The following is a 16723-nucleotide window of genomic DNA, read 5'->3' on the forward strand; positions in this document are numbered from 1 at the left end:
GGATTAATCCGAAAATTGATGTGTTGCGAAGAGCTTGCACTTAATACCAATAAAACGGAATTGATGTTCGTAGGCACAGAAAATAAAATCTGGAAATGGAGAGGGATTAAGCATTTATGTTGATAGATGGATGCAAGATCAAACTAAAGCATAAAGTAAAGACACTAGCGGTCTATTTCGATCAAACTCTTAATATGAAGGCACAAGTCGGGAGCCTGGTATCCTCAGCCTCATATTATATTAAGCTTTTGGCTCATGAGCGCCCGTACCTTCCAAGAGAAAACAGAGAAACTTTGGCAAGAGCCTTGATGGGAGCCAGACTCGACTACTGTAGTAGCCTGTTGGTGGGGTTGCCTGTGACAGAGATTAATCGACTGGAAATCGTACAGAATAATGGTGTCAGGAAATTATGGATTTGGGGAAGAGAGACCATGTCTCTGAGGCAAGGAGGTCTCTTCACTGGCTTACCATGAAATCCAGAATAACCTTCGTCTCCTATTAATCACTCATAAATGTCTTAAGAACGCAGCACCAGCATTATTAAAAGAAGTTCTGATAGAGAAACAGAACTCTCATAACTTAAGATCCAATAATACTGCCCAAGTGAAAATTCCAGTCTGCAAACTTACACAAGTCAAGAAAGGAACTTTTTTTGTGATAGCTCCCCTGACTTAGAACTCTATTCCTGTTAACTTAAGGGAGGAATCAACATCAATTTTTAGGAGATGTTTTTAAACTGTACGTTGTATCACCAAATACTTGTTTATCTGTTGTTTCTGTTAGCGCCATAAGCCCCCGGGTCAGTGGTGCGCAATACAAATTCTATAACATAACATAACTAGAATTACCACAGTTATCCAAGTGACAGATGGAGCGATCAAAGGAGCCATAACTGATTTAATGAGCCATTTGCAGTTTCACTGTACCGGCTGTGTGTACTTACACGTGCATGGCTTAATCTTTGAGACAAGCATATGCTACTGGCAGGATCAACCAGGTAGCCGCACCTGCTGGAGCGTGGCAACGGGGGAGCTGCGTGCCTGCCTCGGAGCCGACCTTCTCACCCTCTGGGGCCGTCTGCGGGATCCGAGCATCAAAGAGCATCCCCTTGACAGGTCGGTCACGTGGATGCCGGCAGCCCAGCCTGCTCCGCCACGCCACGGGGTGGGTGGGAGGTTTGAGACCAGGCCCAGGCACAACTTGAAGCGGTAGGGGGTTTGCCTGTGCACTGCCACCGGTGTGGCGACAAGGGGGGGTCAGCACCCCGTGGAACGTGTGTTCCGAACTGCTGGAGAAAAGTGCTCAGTGGAGGAGGGGGCGCATCATGGCTTGTGGGGACCAGCACTGGGGCTAGCGGCACCCGACCCCGTCCACTCTGATCTGACCACTGTGGAGCTGCTGGGCTGCTCGGCCTTCGCTCTGCTCGGAGGGGAGAGCTGCCCACACGAGGGGGCCCTCCCCGAAGGGGGCATACCCGTTGCATGGTCCCAAGGTGGGTGGAAGTGAATTGCTGGAAACAACAGCCGAGGCTGGCCAGGCAGTCCAACCCTAGATGGACCAAGTGCGCCAAATCGATCCCATGGGGCCTCATTACGAGTCCGGCGGTAACCGAGCCAGAAAAACCGGCAGTTTACCTCCAGACTCGTATTACCATTCCGCCTCCGTGAATCCCGGAATTACCGGGGCATTACGACCCCGGTGACCCTGGAATTCCGGAGGCGGAATTGTGTAAGTCCCCATTCCCATGGAGTCCAGTAGGACTCCATGGGGATGGGGACAATGGAAACACTGGTTCCGTCTATGACGGAACCGGTGTTTCCATTTCCGCCTGCAGGCGGGTGGTATAAAACCCGCCAGATCACACCTGGTGGGAGTGACACCTCCCGCCTGCAGGACTCTTAATCAGCCGGTCCGGAAAGAATGGTAGTGGCGGTTTTACCACCACCGTTCTTTCCGGACCGGCAGGGTCGTAATGAGGCTCATGGAGTGCTCGCAAGAGGGCCCCTGGCAGGCCGGTCTCTGCTGGGGCGTTGTGCAGCGCACACCCCCCCACCCCCCGGGGTGGTGCAGAGGTTTCGCCATGTAGCCTGGGCCTGGGCAGCGAGAACCAAGAGAAGCACAGACAGTTCCCTTTCACCCTGTCTATAGTAATCCAGAGGAAGGTGATTTAACTTTCTTGTAATCTGTGTACCCAGAGTGTACACTGTGTTCCTACAACACAGCCCACTTCAAAATGTCAACTTTCTTCCTTCAAAGCAACTCTTGCCAGACAACAACCCTGCTCCTCTTGTAGAATTCTCTTTAGATAATACTTGGGCCTCATTACAACCCAGGCGTTAAGGGTTTAACGGCGCCATCGGCGCCGTTAACCCTTAACGCCTGATTACCATTTTAACGCCTGCTTTTAGCAGGCGTTAAAATGCAAGGCGCTAACCCGCCTTGGTGCTAATTACGGCACCGTAATTTACGGTGCCGTAATTAGCACCTTCCCCACTCCCATTATGCCCTATGGGGCAAAAATGGGAATGGGGAAGGGTAAATGGGGAATGGGGATTTACCGCCCCACTCACCTTGGAATGGGGCGGTAAATCCGCCATCCACCATGGTGTAAACAGAGTTTACACCATGGTGGTAAAGTAGGGAACTTACCGCCTGGGTTGTAATGAGGCCCCTTGTTTGTCTCCTGCACAGTTATCTCTGGTTGGTAACCCGGCTCCTTCCTAAATATATATCCCTTTATAGGATAACTCTCTTCTTCCAATACTACTCTCTCCAGATGGCAACCTTGCACCTCCCATATAACTCTCCTTCCAGCGATGATCAATTGAGGAGGACCATCAGGAAACAATGGGAACCAATGGGAGGGGCGACCCTGGGAGACATATGGCAAGATGGGAAGGCGATAGAGTTTGATATACTGGTGGATGATGCAGGGGTACACTGGGGACAATATATTACATACTCGTGGCTGACAAGCTTTATAAAAGGTGCGTGGCCCGAGGCTGTGCTGGCCTATCTACCCAGAGCAGCTATAGAAACTTTTCATGACGTGTTAGAGGGGGTGGTCATGAGGTCTCCCAAATATATGAGCTACTGATGTCCAAGGTGGGTAGGGAGGTAAACCAGATAAGACGAGACTGGGAAGAAGAGGTAGGGGAATCAATGGGAGATGGGGTGTGGATCAAATCACAGGGATACCATAAAAAAGTATCAAGGAACGTGAGATTGCAACAGATATGATATGATATGGCATTTATAATGCGCCTATACACAGGTGTTTCAAGGCGCGACAAGGCAAGGGAGGGAAACAAAGGGAAGACAGGAAACGATCCTACTAGGCCAGGTATCATTCAGATTGCGCAAGTGCATGGGGAGGGAAAGGGGGAAAAGTGCGTGGGGAAGGGAGAGGAGAAAAGTGCAGTACAAGGGATAGTAGAATAAATAAGATAAATAAAAAAAAGAAAGACGGCCACTGGTGGAAAGTGCGAAGTAAGTGCAGACATAAGTGCTGGTAGGGGGACTGTAGGGATACAAGAAACAGTCCCTAGGTGCTGGGGTAGCATGGGAGGCAGTGCAGGTGGGCAACTGTCGGGGCCTGGGTCCAAGAATCAGAAAGGGTGACCAGGTAACCGGTGCCGTTTCTGCCAAGCGTTTAGCAAGGGGAGAGGGGGAGAGAAAGCAGAGGCAAAGAGGAAGGTTTTGAGGTGCTTCCGGAACCAGAGATGGTTCTCCTCAAGTTTCAAGGAGACAGGAAGGCTGTTCCAGAGGGAGGCCCCTGCCGAAGAGAGAGATCTGCCACCAACTTGTTGCTTGGAGAAGCGACTGACCCTGAGGGAGTTGGATGCGGATGAGCGAAGAGCTTGAGAAGGAAGATATTTAGGAAGAGAGAGTTGAAGGTATTTCGGCCCCAGGCCCCAGAAGGCCTTGTGGACAATGCAGAGGTTTTTGAACTTAATCCTCGCAGCCACTGGGAGCCAGTGAAGAGATTTAAGTTGTTTGTCACCCACAGGGCATACTTGACCCCTAAAAGGATAGCCAAGTTTCAAAACGCAGGGGTGCAGGCATGCCCGAAATGTGGGGAGGTGGAAGCAGGGATTGTGCATATGTTCTGGGCGTGCCCCGAAATAAAAGGATTCTGGGGGGAGGTGGCCCATCTCATGGCGAGCAAGGAGATTCATCTAGAGGTGGACTCCCCATGGGCATGCATGCTGGGAGGGTTCTCTAGACTGCGCAGACTCAAGCATGTGAGTAAACTCAAAGACCTAGTGTATATACTGGGTAAACATAGGATAGCAATGGGATGGAAGGCAAGCAGAAGACCTCAAGTTGGACCCTCGTGGCACGATTTACAGAAATGGGTGAGTGCTGAAACTGTGGCGTGGAATGAAGCAGTGAATAGAGGGGGGTAGGAAGAAGCGGATACGCTGACTGCCTGGAACCAATTGGTGTCTACTCTGACTCATCCAACCGGGCTAGCTCGGAAGCTGATACCCAGTCAGGTGTGGAAGGAGTAGTGATGCCTGCAGGAAGGGACTGAGGGTGATGGTGGGGTGTGGTAAGCTTGGGTAGAGAGGTGGGGGGAGGTGAGTAAATCTGCGTGGAAATTGTCCGAATATTGATATGCATAATGTTTTTGTATTTGTTCAGAATTGGAAAGAATAAAAATGGTTTTAAAAAAAAAACACTCCTTCCAACCTCTGACTGCTTCGTACAGGCAACCCCCCTCCTTCATAAACCTTTCAAATGCCAATCCTCTTCAAACCCTCAAACCCACTGGACTGAGCAGACTGGCCTTTATAGCCTCACCACCCTTCCTTGTGTGGGGAACTTTGGGATATGGACTGTACCTGTGATGGCTGATGATGATTGGTAGTTGATAGGCTGCTCTCTTGCCCTGCAGCTGAGGTTAGTTTGGGATCAGAGGATGGGACAAAAGTTATATACGGCCCACCGACTGTCTTTTGGGACTCTCCCCTGGTAACAAATCTGAACTTCCTTAGTTTCTCCCACCAACATGTGAACAAAGTGTAGGAAAACTTATAGTACTCCGTTTTGAGAACATTTTGATGCACCTCTGGGTTAACAATGTGTCAGGCGTATGGTGTGACGTGCAGTTCTTACTTTTTTTGATTCTATGCAGTTCTTACTTTTTTTAATGTTTCCGCTGCATCTCTCACAGACTCAGGAGACTGCAGCAGGAAGTTAAAGATTCAGTTTGTGTTTGCTGACCCTTGCTGGGACTTCTGTTCTCACTGCAATTCACTTCTGTTGCATGTCCATTGCTAGTGTGTAAAAGAAAATCATTGATCTTGAAAGCCGGACGAGTGAATGAAATGTTCCTTGAAGGGGTGAATGCTTTTTCTATTCTATGCCCCGTGCTTTTTTGTAAGGGTGTTTTGGCTGTCCCGTCTGCCATAGGATTTGTGTCTCCACTGTACCTCTGTTAGGCGTGAGGTGTAAAGGACCTCTTACCTTGGCTGTTGCGGTAGCGTCATGAAGGTAGGGTGGACCGTCCCTTATGCCACTTTGTCAGCTGGCTGATCACAAAGGGCACGGTAACTTGGGGGACAATATGTCCCTGGGGATCGCCTGCAGGGAAAATCCCTGGACACCACAGAAGTGGAAACGTGGCATATTGATTTCTGACCAATGCTTGGAGACACCTGGATAGGTGGAACCAGGAAGGTTCCAGCTGGTAAGTACTGTGATGGTCAGGCAGCAGACAGCTGGGAAGGTGAAGCACCCACAAGATAAGGACATGGAGGAGGAAGAAAAATGGGAGTGGGAAAGAAACAGGAGCCGTTGGCAGGCAGCAGACAAGAATACAAGAGAGAAATAAGCAGAATGCTGTAGAAGCCTACTTCTGGAATCCGGAGCATTGCAATCCACTGAAGACACAATCTGCTGAGGTCTTCCAGTGCAGATTGCGGAACCAGAAGAGATGCCAATCTCATTCTGACACGACTGCTATGTTTAGAAGATCATTATAAGTGCCAGCATCGTTGATTGGTCATGGATGGCACAGAAATTACCCAAGTTTCAAGGACAGTTCGAGGGTCTTTATTGAATTCTTTGTGAGGCCACCCCTCTATCTCTTACCTTCCTATGAACCTCTTTCCTAACTGAGGCATCCGTAACAACGTTTTTGGCCATTGATTGGTGTCTCTACCATCTGAGTTCTGGCCTAGACTGATGATGTTCTCATTAAAAGCAGTCTCGCTGACGCCCTCAGGTACTTCCTAACTTGTCCAAATCTCACCGCAGGTTAATGTTCTAATGCGGATGGGGTGCTGCCCTGTGGTTCCTCTGCAAGATTTAACTGGTTTCACTACCGAGCACAGTTACCTTTCCATTCTACCCTGTCTGCTTCTCCTCCCCTAGCTCCTACTCACCACTTACCTATCCCTGGGATGTTTCACTCCTCTCCCCTTCCACCACCCTTTCATGTTAGCTCTTCTCTGACTCTTCCCACTCTACAACTGACACTCTTCCTACTGCACTACTATTACTTCTCCCAAACTACTACTACTTTTCCTCCTCCCACAATCCTCCTCCGACATGACAACTGCTCCCGCACAACCACTACTCTGCCTCCCACACCACTACTTCCCCCAACCTACCACTGCTCCCAAAGTACTATTCAGTCACCCTTCTTGCACCCTCTACCAGTCTTCTCCCAGTCACACCTTACACTACTCTCTCTATCCACACGTCTCACAAACACACACATGCACACTGTGGAACCACTATCACTCCTAAGCCAATGCCTGACCTGATCCAAAACTCTCTTCCACAAGCTGCTGCTCCCTTCCTCCTCCTGCTGGTTTCTTGGTCCTCCTCTGACCTCAACTGATATACCCACACTTCCTGTTATCTGTCCCGTGTTTTTATATCCTTCTCTTGGTGATCGTTGGTCAGTTGTCCCTATCCAATCTCCTTTCTTCCTTTCACTACCCAGGTGTGTATGTTTAGCAAAAATCTTACAAATGGAGCTTAGCCCAGCCCACATGCGCTCTGCAGGCTTAACACAGAGAAATGTTTCAGTGCTGCAACAACTGTATCGAAGTTCGTATTCTAGAGCCCATGGGTGGGGACCCGTTGGGTAAGCCCTAGAAGCTTCCACCTTGGAGTCCATGGTGGTCTGGTAGATTGTCCTTAGTTGTGGGTTTTTCGTTGGGCTTTGCTGGTCCAGCTTGCTGTGTTTTGCTACTCTGTGCTGCTGTGCAGCTGCAGCCGGCATCTCCCTTTCTCTCCAGCCACTCCGCAGTGGGGATCGTGTCTTTGTAGCCGTTGAGCCTTGTTCATGCGGTTGACTGTTCTTGGCCCCTGGCGTCTTTGCTTCTCTTCTCCTTTTGCTTCAGTGTCTGCATCTGTGACGGAAAGAGAGCACTGGCGAGTATATGTGCTTTGAGGCTAGAGGCATTGTCCTGGGCCGATTGGCACAACAGGGGGCACAGGAATTCAGACTATCTCTGCTGCCACCGTCCACCTTAATGGTAGGACTAGCTCTGGATTCCTTCCTAGTAGATCTCCCACTACCGGCTGAGAGGGGATCCCACCCCCCTTTGACAAGACCCAGTTATTGGCCTTGTCACAGCACCCAGTTCTGGCACCCCTGGGCCAGGCGCATGGCCACGGGGCATAAAGAATTTGGGAATCTGGGATAAAGGATTCCAATGTTTGGTATATCTGCCTGTGTATACTTTGTGTGTGGACCCTGTGAGGGTGACCTGGGGATACCCCATATGCCTCTTCCATGCCCAGCATTCACTACCTCAGGGTGACACCCATTCTCTTTGCCTGCAACATTGTAAGTTCCCAATGCTAGGCAGAGGCCTTCATCACACTGCGCTTGAGCATTGGAAAACATGTTGACATCTATGAGTGTTTCAATTTAACATATATGAATTTGAGATCTGAGTTTCATATGCTGAATGGGTTGAGCACCAACTATCTAATTGGTGGCCAAACTACAGTCTCATTCTTTGACCTTTCTTGGCTGTGACCTTGTATTGTGTAGACAACATACGCTTTTATGTAGTTATGTTTCAGGAATGGATACATACAGACCACTTCTTGAAGATTTTACAAATGTTAAGTAGATGTCACCCTACAAGAAGCAGTATTGGACACCCCACAAATAGGTGATCATAACAATCTGCTGTTACTAACGGCTGATGACACAGTATTAACTGCATGTTCTGGCAACAACTTACAAAAACGAATTGAGGCTTTTAGACTGTTTATGTCTTCACATTAACGATGATAAATCAGAGGAGACTGTCCTGAGTCAGAAGCCTAAAAAACGCTGATCATCCAAACCATCCTCTTAAGTGTGATACAGAATTGTAAGTGTCTGACCTATGTGTCTACACCATACTTCTAAATACACCTTGCACTCCATCACCCAAACAATGACAGCTGTGGCTGGCACTATGGTCTGAAGTGCTCTTGGGGTGCTGTCTCCAACCCTACCTCTTTCAGCCGCTAATCAATCAAAAGGCGCACATGTTTACTGATCAAGTTGATGTCAGTCAGGGTAACACGAACATGCTCTGCCAAGCAAGCAGCAGTGCTTGCTACAGACTGTAAACCTTTACCATATAGGAACATGGGTCAAACTGAATTTAGAAATGACAATCTCGTTCCAACCCCTTGGAAGGCAGGTTTGCCCACTCCTGACGCTAGCCCACATTTGTGACATGTCTCAACCTTAAAAATACAATATATTTAGAAAATTAGATGAAGTTTTGCTTGATGTGGTTTCTAAAGGAGAGCTTTGACTAATATTGGTATCTCTTAAGCACACTTTTACATGTAGTATCTTTGTGATATGCTCTCTAATGCCCTATTTCTTGATAATATGATTTGTTCTTGTTTCCTATTTGTGCATTTTGTTTACCTTTGCAGAGGCTTTGCTCTGTGCTGCTGCTGGAGCCCTGTCAGAGCTGGCCCGTGGAAACAAAGAGATCCAGGATGCTGTTGCCAGGGAAGATGTGATCACTCATCTCATTACAATGATCAGTTGCAGGAATATGACTATCCAAGTGAAAGCTGCCATGACCATCGAGGCACTGGCAGATCACAATGCAGACATACAGAAGCAGTTTCTGGACAGAAACGTGGCAGCACATGTCTCAAAGCTCTTGAAGGCAAGAATTAACAGATTTGATCCTCTATGTGGCTTTGTCCATTTCTTTTATAGTGCATTCATTTTAGTGTCCTAGTAGTTTTGTGGATTGCAGGTTCTTCGGAATTATTGACAATATTTTTAATATCAATCATTTTTCTTGTTTAATGGGTTTCCACAAAAACATACACACATCATAATAATAACCAAAATATCATAATGTTCCAGAAAATAACAAAGTAACAAAAACCAAATCCTACTGAAAGGAACATGTCAACACTCTTTCAGATGCAAATTTGTTAGAACCTTCAAAACATGCACATCTTAAAATAACTGTTTTTTATAAATGTTTGCAAAGAGGATTAAAGCCGAGACCTGTTAAAATAGTTGCTGTACAGCCTTACCTGCCAGTAGTTGCTTCATTAGCTTATTGCTGCACTCTCGTACTTCACAAGGTAAAAGAAAATGAGTAACATTTTGTTGGGTAAAAATAACACCTACTATCAAGAAAATCACATTATGGTGTGCATAGTACCAGCACAGAAAAAAACACATGTGGTCTTCCTTTTGAAGTTAAATGGAAACCTGCCCAGCAGTCACTTGGGATACAGTGTACACATATTTAATAAGAAAAGAAGAACTGAGATTGCGGAACGGTCTGTATGTGAACTGCAAAGCCTTAAATTTAACTATTTTTAATAGTGAGCCTTACAAACTCCCTAGATCTGGAACTTGTGGCTTGTCTGAAAGCACCATTCTGGAACTAATGATAAGAAACTGAGGGCAGCCATGGAATACAGAATTACAGTATTCCTAGTCTGAAGAGGTACTGCTGGTGACCACAACAGAATGGTTATCTGATGACAGGAAGAGACAGAACATCAGAGTTAGTAAACATCAAACAGTGGTTACTGCTTTACCCTGGGCCACAAAACACATATTAGAATCAGACTTGGCACCCAGATTGCAGGCGATGGAAGATTGCTCAGAACCAGCACTAAGTTGAGTGACATATAAACATGAGTCCCTTTGTTCTTGTCTCTGACGACCTGGAGCTCAGTCTTGTCACAAGTTCATGTTTTATGTTCCTTATCTAAGAACTTGCTACACAAAATCTTATCAAATGCTTTCCATACCTGACATTATTAAAACTGAAATTATATGACGGGAAGGGCCAAGAGTGTCATACCTTAAAGTATGAGCATAGCAGCAGTAAAAAATGTGCCCAGATTCGAAGTTTATTATGCACGCAAATTACAGCTATAACATGAAAAAGCTCAATGTATGCATATAATGTGTGCACTAAAGTGTGCCTGTGAATGATATTTATGTAGCATAGCACTGTTAAACAACATTGGTGTGAAATTCCATCCGTGAGTCAGTGCGCTTTTTACCAATAATTAGGTGGCAGCAAAGATAAGAAGTACAAAGATTAGTATGCTCTGTGAGAAACCTAGGGGTATTCTCCCATTTAGGCCGCAGGAATCCTCTATTTGGGTGGCCTTGGGAGGACTGTCGCTTTCGGATCCCAACCCTGGGAGTGGACAAGCGAGGATCACCTGGATAGGAGAGTCTGGGGTCATTTACATGTGAATACCCTAGGCGAGAATGGTATCCCCCTTCTACCAGTTACCCACATTCACAACCCCCATTTACCTTCTTGGGGTGTTTTCAAACACACAACTTCTCCCCCTCCCTATTTTCGAATAATACCAAGACGAAGAAGAGGTAACCTGTAGGGTTGAAGATTACAACTGAAAAACCCACTAAGACACAGAGGACAGACTACAACACTCTGACAGCAGGCTGTCCCCTTAACGTGGACAGGCAAGGTCAGGCAGACCGAACCCTCTCCACACACCTGCAGACAATCAACATCACACAGGTGTATAAAGGGAGGCTGCTAAGGGAAAAAAGTCAGATGCAGTTGGGAGAGCACAGGAGGGAGGCGGCAAGGCCGAGACCGGCAGAGGATCCCTCTTCAAAACCCAAACACCAGAAGTGAGCTGGGAAGGTCGCCTGGAGCGGAAAAGCCAAAGGGCTGAGGGCTGCCATGGAGATCCAAAGAAGGACATTGTGCTACGAGGCTGGTCCGGTGAGTCACGGGAGCGTGGCCTCCTTAGTATTTGGATCGGGCAGTTAGAACGCTGCTGGCGAGGCCCGGACACTTACTCATTCCCTTGGGGCTAGTGCCAACCCCAGGGTCTCTGCGGGCAGGCAGTGGGACCCTGACCCCAGCCCACAGATCCAGAGGGGCTACCTGCTAGCACGTGCTATCTTGGTGAGTCAGGGGGAGAGGAACCCAGTGTGCCTGAAGCGAGGCAGAGATCTGGAAGTGGACATTCTAAGTGTGAAGATAAAAGGCAAAGGAAGAAGTGCATTCTGGGAATTGTAGTGAACTGAGAGCGAACATTATTTTTAAGTGCTGATGAGACACGATGAGACACGAAAGAAAGAAGGCGGCATGCGTGTGGATGAGACACAAAGAAAGGCAGACCTGTGATGAACTTTGAATTACCGATAGCTGTGAAACCAGCAAAACTGAGTAGCGGAGTGGTCCAGCGAAAGAAGTAGCCAACTCAAAAGTCTCTGTGAAAGGTGAAATGTTTTTGTTATGAATCTAAGTGCACTTTTTGCTTTGAAACGTCTGAGCCTGACTGAGGGAGACCGGCGTGAACTTTTTGTTGAACTGTGTTTTGAAAGCTGGAAAGAGAGACTTTAACGTTGAAGGCCAGGGGGGCATCGATACACATTTTGAACTGCCTATGTTTTGAGAACCTGAGCCAGAGTGTGTTATACTGTCTGTGAGGACAGCCTTACTCCGTGCTGTCTAACATGGGGAGGAGAGCTGACTCAGCCACATTTATGCTTTATATTCTAACACTGGTTTTCCTTTGCATATATATTCTCCTTTACACACTTTTTGTACAAGAAATGGGGCAGGCATTAGGTTTTGTTAGTGTAGGCCATTTTGATTTGACAAGCTCAACTAGGACTGTTTTATTTATTATTTGATGGTAGAGACTAATCCCATCATAGCTATAGGGCAAAGCAGGAGTTTTTCCAAACCCTGTAAATTGAATAAAGGTTTTGAAACTGTTCTCTTGTGTCCGTTGTCTTGCCAATCTAACTGTTGGTACCATGCCTACCTCACAGCTCTTATATGTTGAGGGGACATTTCAACAGGGCACTAGTAAGAGTTTCTAACTTCTTTGGTTTGTTTGTGCAATAGACCTCATTCTACTTTGCTAGGCGCAAGTTACTTGGACCCGTTTTACTTTTTTTTGGCTTACAGGAGCCGTAACTGAATAAATGCTTTCTGTTCTTTGTGTTGGGCAGTTCCCTTTGGTAGCTATTCATGCCTTCTATTGGTTTGCAGTGTGACCAATTCTCTTACAAAATGAAGGAACATTATTTTAGGGTGACTAACTGTAAGGACCCATTTTACCCAACATAAACCTAGGTATTGAAAACTGGTGTTTACATACATCTGCCCCATACATTGATCATTCCTTAGCTCCCTCTTTCAATTATAGTTAAATTTCAGCCAGTGGGATGGGGAATTCATTCTGTCTTAAACTTCCATCAAACAGACCTCCTGATCCTTACCCAGTTGGAGAAGGATTTGGATGTTTTCGGCATGGGAGTAGAAGTGAAGGCTGACGGAACATGTAAGCATCCCTAGGGTAATCCTCGATCTCGCATCGTAGTAATTTTAATTGTAATTATTTATTTATACAGCACTTATGCACAAGTGGAGTGCTTCAAATCGCTACAAAGCGGGAAGGGAATACAGTAATCATTCTTAGGCCTTGAAGTTTCCAAATGATCGAAACAAAAAATGACTAGCGTAGTAGGCCTGACAGCATTTCTCCTAGTGCAAGTGCATGAAGTGTTACAGTCACGACCAAGCAAAGGAGGGGGACAGCACAAAAGAACATACTAGTTCTAGTACATTCAGGTCCTGCATGCGTACAGACGGAGGTGCGAGGAAGTGGGAAGGGGGGGACAAGTGCGCCCAGAGCAGCAGGGCTCTGGGTTAAGTGCATAGAGGTTGCCCCGCTCATGGAACGTAGGCTGAAAGTGCAGTAGTGCTGAACATAGTGCAGAGGCTCGGAGGCAAGTGCAAAAGATTGGCGGGGGAGGCTAGCACCTGTAAGGCTCTGGAGGTGGACCAAGCAACCAGTCAGCAAAAACTGAACTGAGTTGGGAAGAGAAGGGGGATGGAAAGGAGGTTAGCAGGGGAGAGGGAGAGAGAAAGAGGAGAGGAATTGTTGTGTGATTGTCAGATACATACACAGACACTTCGCATTCACTTATACAATCCATCCAGAAAACCAGAATTAAGAGCCCATTCTGACACTGTCAAAAAGGTCAAAGAAAATATACCGTCAGAGCTCCTTTCAGACACACCAAGCCATGTCCCATACCAGGTTCCGCCCAGAATATGCCCAAGTGGGGTTTCCTGGCTGCAAATATAGATAGTTCATTGTAGCCCAGAAGATGCAAAAAGGTCTTGGATAGTGAACATGGGTGTCAGGAGCACGTTTTCTTGCTTTCTTCAGTCCTCTATCAGCGGTTCCTTGAAATTCTCTGTAGCCATTGACAAGACTGTTCAGCTTTTCAGCAGAGGTGGTTTCTCCTGATGAAAAACATTTAGTAGATGACATGAATCTTTTCATTACACAGCATCTTTATAGCGAATGGGGAGAGGCGTTTGGTGCATTTGTTCAGAATCTAAAGACACGCATTGGGAGTAATTCAGCAATGGGACAAGGAAATATTCTAGATGAAGACCTGGTCGAAAACATCAATTGATCGAACATGGATTTGATTAATGACAAAATTGTTTTTGGCATGGAGCAGAGGGTAGGGACTGTGAGGTGTTTCTTTCTCACCTTTTGTTTAAAGAGGTTTGGAGACCCTGTCCCTCAAAACCTCTTTACCTTTCCTCACCTTTCGGGGAATCATCCCACAGTTCATCACCACCATATTCCTTTTCCTCTTTTGACATTTTAGTAATGTTGGTGTAAAACCAAAACAGTCGGCATGGGAATACAAATAGAGGGATGGGATGAGGAAGGTCACAGAGTCTTTGGGTATCTGGCTTTTTACAAACTGTGACAGTGTCCCCTTCCTAGCCTTAGCTATTGTTGTGATGGAGACTTAGAGGGCTGGGCCCCACCACCCACTACATGATAAGAAGACCAGGGGAGGAATGCACCAACTAGGGATTGTCCAATTATACCTGCATCCCCTTTAGGAGGGACCGTTAACAATTTGAGGGTTAGTCTCACCGGCCCTATGTATTAACCCAAGGTGTTGTACTCATTCAGCAGGCTTTGAAAATAGAAATAATGGCCCCAAAGATGTTCATTATATACACTCCCTGCAGTGCAACAAAGACAAAGCCGTGAAAAGCCCTCCTGCCTCCACCCAACCCCTCCTGAGGTGTTGTGAGGATGTGTGCATGTGCAGAGACACAGAAACCAAAATGTTGGACCAGCCTGATATAGGATCAGTCCACGCAATCCAACCACGTTGGTGGCTATTTAGTTCACACTACCTGATTACCCGCTCACCATCCTGTCAGTGCCAACAGCAAGCCACTTATTCTTCCCAGGTTCCAGACAGGACTAATTCACCACATGGAGATGGACAATATATTTGTATACACCTATGAAGAAAACAGTTAGTGAGGGCCAGTTGTGGTTGCAGAACAGCATGCAATGAAGAGGCGCAGGTGCAAGAGGAGTGGAAGGTGCAAGAGGAGGTGGAGGGTTAGAAGGAGTGGAAGGTGCAGAAGAGGTGAATTTTCAGAGTGAGTTGATGATTCAGGTGGAATAGCGAGTGCAGAAGAGATTGAAGGAGGAGAACAGCAAGGAGGAGAGAGAGCAGAAGAGCTTGGAGGAGGGGCACATCAAGAAGGAAGGGAGAGAGTAGACAAGGATGTGAAGATGAAGTGGAGAGTCAGAGAGAAAGAGAAACGATGTCCGAAAGGAGTAAGGTAAATAAATATGAAGGCATGGTATTTGGAGGACGGGGGAGACGCCAGAAAAGTGAACAGATGGTATGAAGTCTGTGGAAGGTGATAGGACAGTGGTGAAAGACAGAGAGGAAGCCAATACAAGCCTGATTGCTGTTTGAGAAAAAACGTGAGGAGGAACAAGAGAGGTGGTGAAACATCAAAGAGGCTAGACAAGAGCTAGCTCAAGGGCAAGTATCCAGGCATAGTCACAGGTCCCAGACAATAGTGAGCATTAGCTCAGCAAAAAAGGAAGAAGATGGGGTTGGATAGTAAGGTCAGGCCCATTAAACAGAAAGGTGAGCCAGATCCCCACTCAACTCCTAGAAACCCTCCTGCCCTACATCACATTGAAGAGACTCTGTGGGGCGTGCTTATGAGAAGTCTCAGGCTCCTACACAAGTGTGTAGGACACCTTGGTGATCCCCCACATCCAATGGCCTTTGGGGAGAGGCCACTTGTCCCTTGGGCTTTACCCATCAGTGTAGCGATGCCAATAACTGTAACTAACACCGGGGGGAACAGAGTGTATTTTTACAAGAATTAAATTTTGGTAGAAAAAGAGAATAGAAGTAACTTGTGAATTTCTTCCACCTGTTGGTGCCCATCTCATATAACAATTTGCGAGTAGAGAAGTGGGAGTCCTTACTGCTGGAAGGAAGGTTACAGAAGGCCCCCGGGAAGCCTAACTAGAAACTAAGAAATGCGACATGATTTATTAAGGAGGCAAATTCTAGGAGAGACTTTTTGTTACATCATCCTGATCTTAAACGTACTTGCTTGTTATAAGGCACATGGCCAAGTCAGCAATGCACCTATTTGCCTTATAGGAAGGTCCCTTCTACTGTAATCCCTTTCCTCATTAACGATGAACTCGATAATATTTTTGATTTCCTGTAACCTATTCGTGTTTCTGGTGATGTTTTCCATTGTGTTAGTTACGCCACACAAAGACTTCCCATGACCACTTGAACCACTATGGCCATTCACACCCATTACCTGGCTCTCCCTGTCCAAAACACACAGCCTGGGATCTCTTTGAGCTAGACTATCGAGCAGTATAATCAAACTATGTACTGTTCTCGGGCTGCCATTGTTATTTTTAAGCAGTGTTTTGAATCGTAAGGGCTTAATGAATAGCTCCTGGTATAATAATAGTTTACAGCCAACCACTTGATTTAAAATAATATATAATGTTCTGAAACAAGTGTGAACTTCAAAAACCTCCAGTGATCATAATGGGAAACACTGCTTGCTACTGTTTGATACAGATCATGCATGGGCAGCTCTGGAAACCATGTTGAAGTTATCTTCTAGCACAAAGCAGTTTTATTTACCATAGGCCGGGAAAAGTTGTTCAACACATCTCACTGCATTCCTTTCTTTCTTCATCCCTATACACATTTAAATGTGGCTGTAGAACTCCTCCCCTCTTCTTCAATTCAGTGTTTAGATTTATAAAAATTCCATTCAATTAAAATCGGTTGCCCTTAAATGGACAAAGCGTCATTTGGTCCACACATGAAATCACAGTCCTATAATACAAAATAAAAGAAGAAAAGAGAAAA

General features: G+C 46.4%; 1 protein-coding gene across 2 annotated transcripts in view; it reads left to right on the top strand.

Annotated features, from left to right (window-relative positions):
• Positions 1-16723, top strand: part of ANKAR (ankyrin and armadillo repeat containing) — a 1891262-nt gene that overhangs the window by 1224745 nt on the left and 649794 nt on the right. For both annotated transcript variants that reach the window (XM_069615641.1, XM_069615642.1), the window contains exon 15: positions 8911-9152. In XM_069615641.1, coding sequence (XP_069471742.1) covers positions 8911-9152 — 242 coding nt within the window. The remainder of the gene's footprint in view (positions 1-8910; positions 9153-16723) is intronic.

This window comes from Ambystoma mexicanum, chromosome 9 (assembly GCF_040938575.1).
Source record: "Ambystoma mexicanum isolate Mex_15411 chromosome 9, UKY_AmexF1_1, whole genome shotgun sequence".
Taxonomy (NCBI): domain Eukaryota; kingdom Metazoa; phylum Chordata; class Amphibia; order Caudata; family Ambystomatidae; genus Ambystoma; species Ambystoma mexicanum.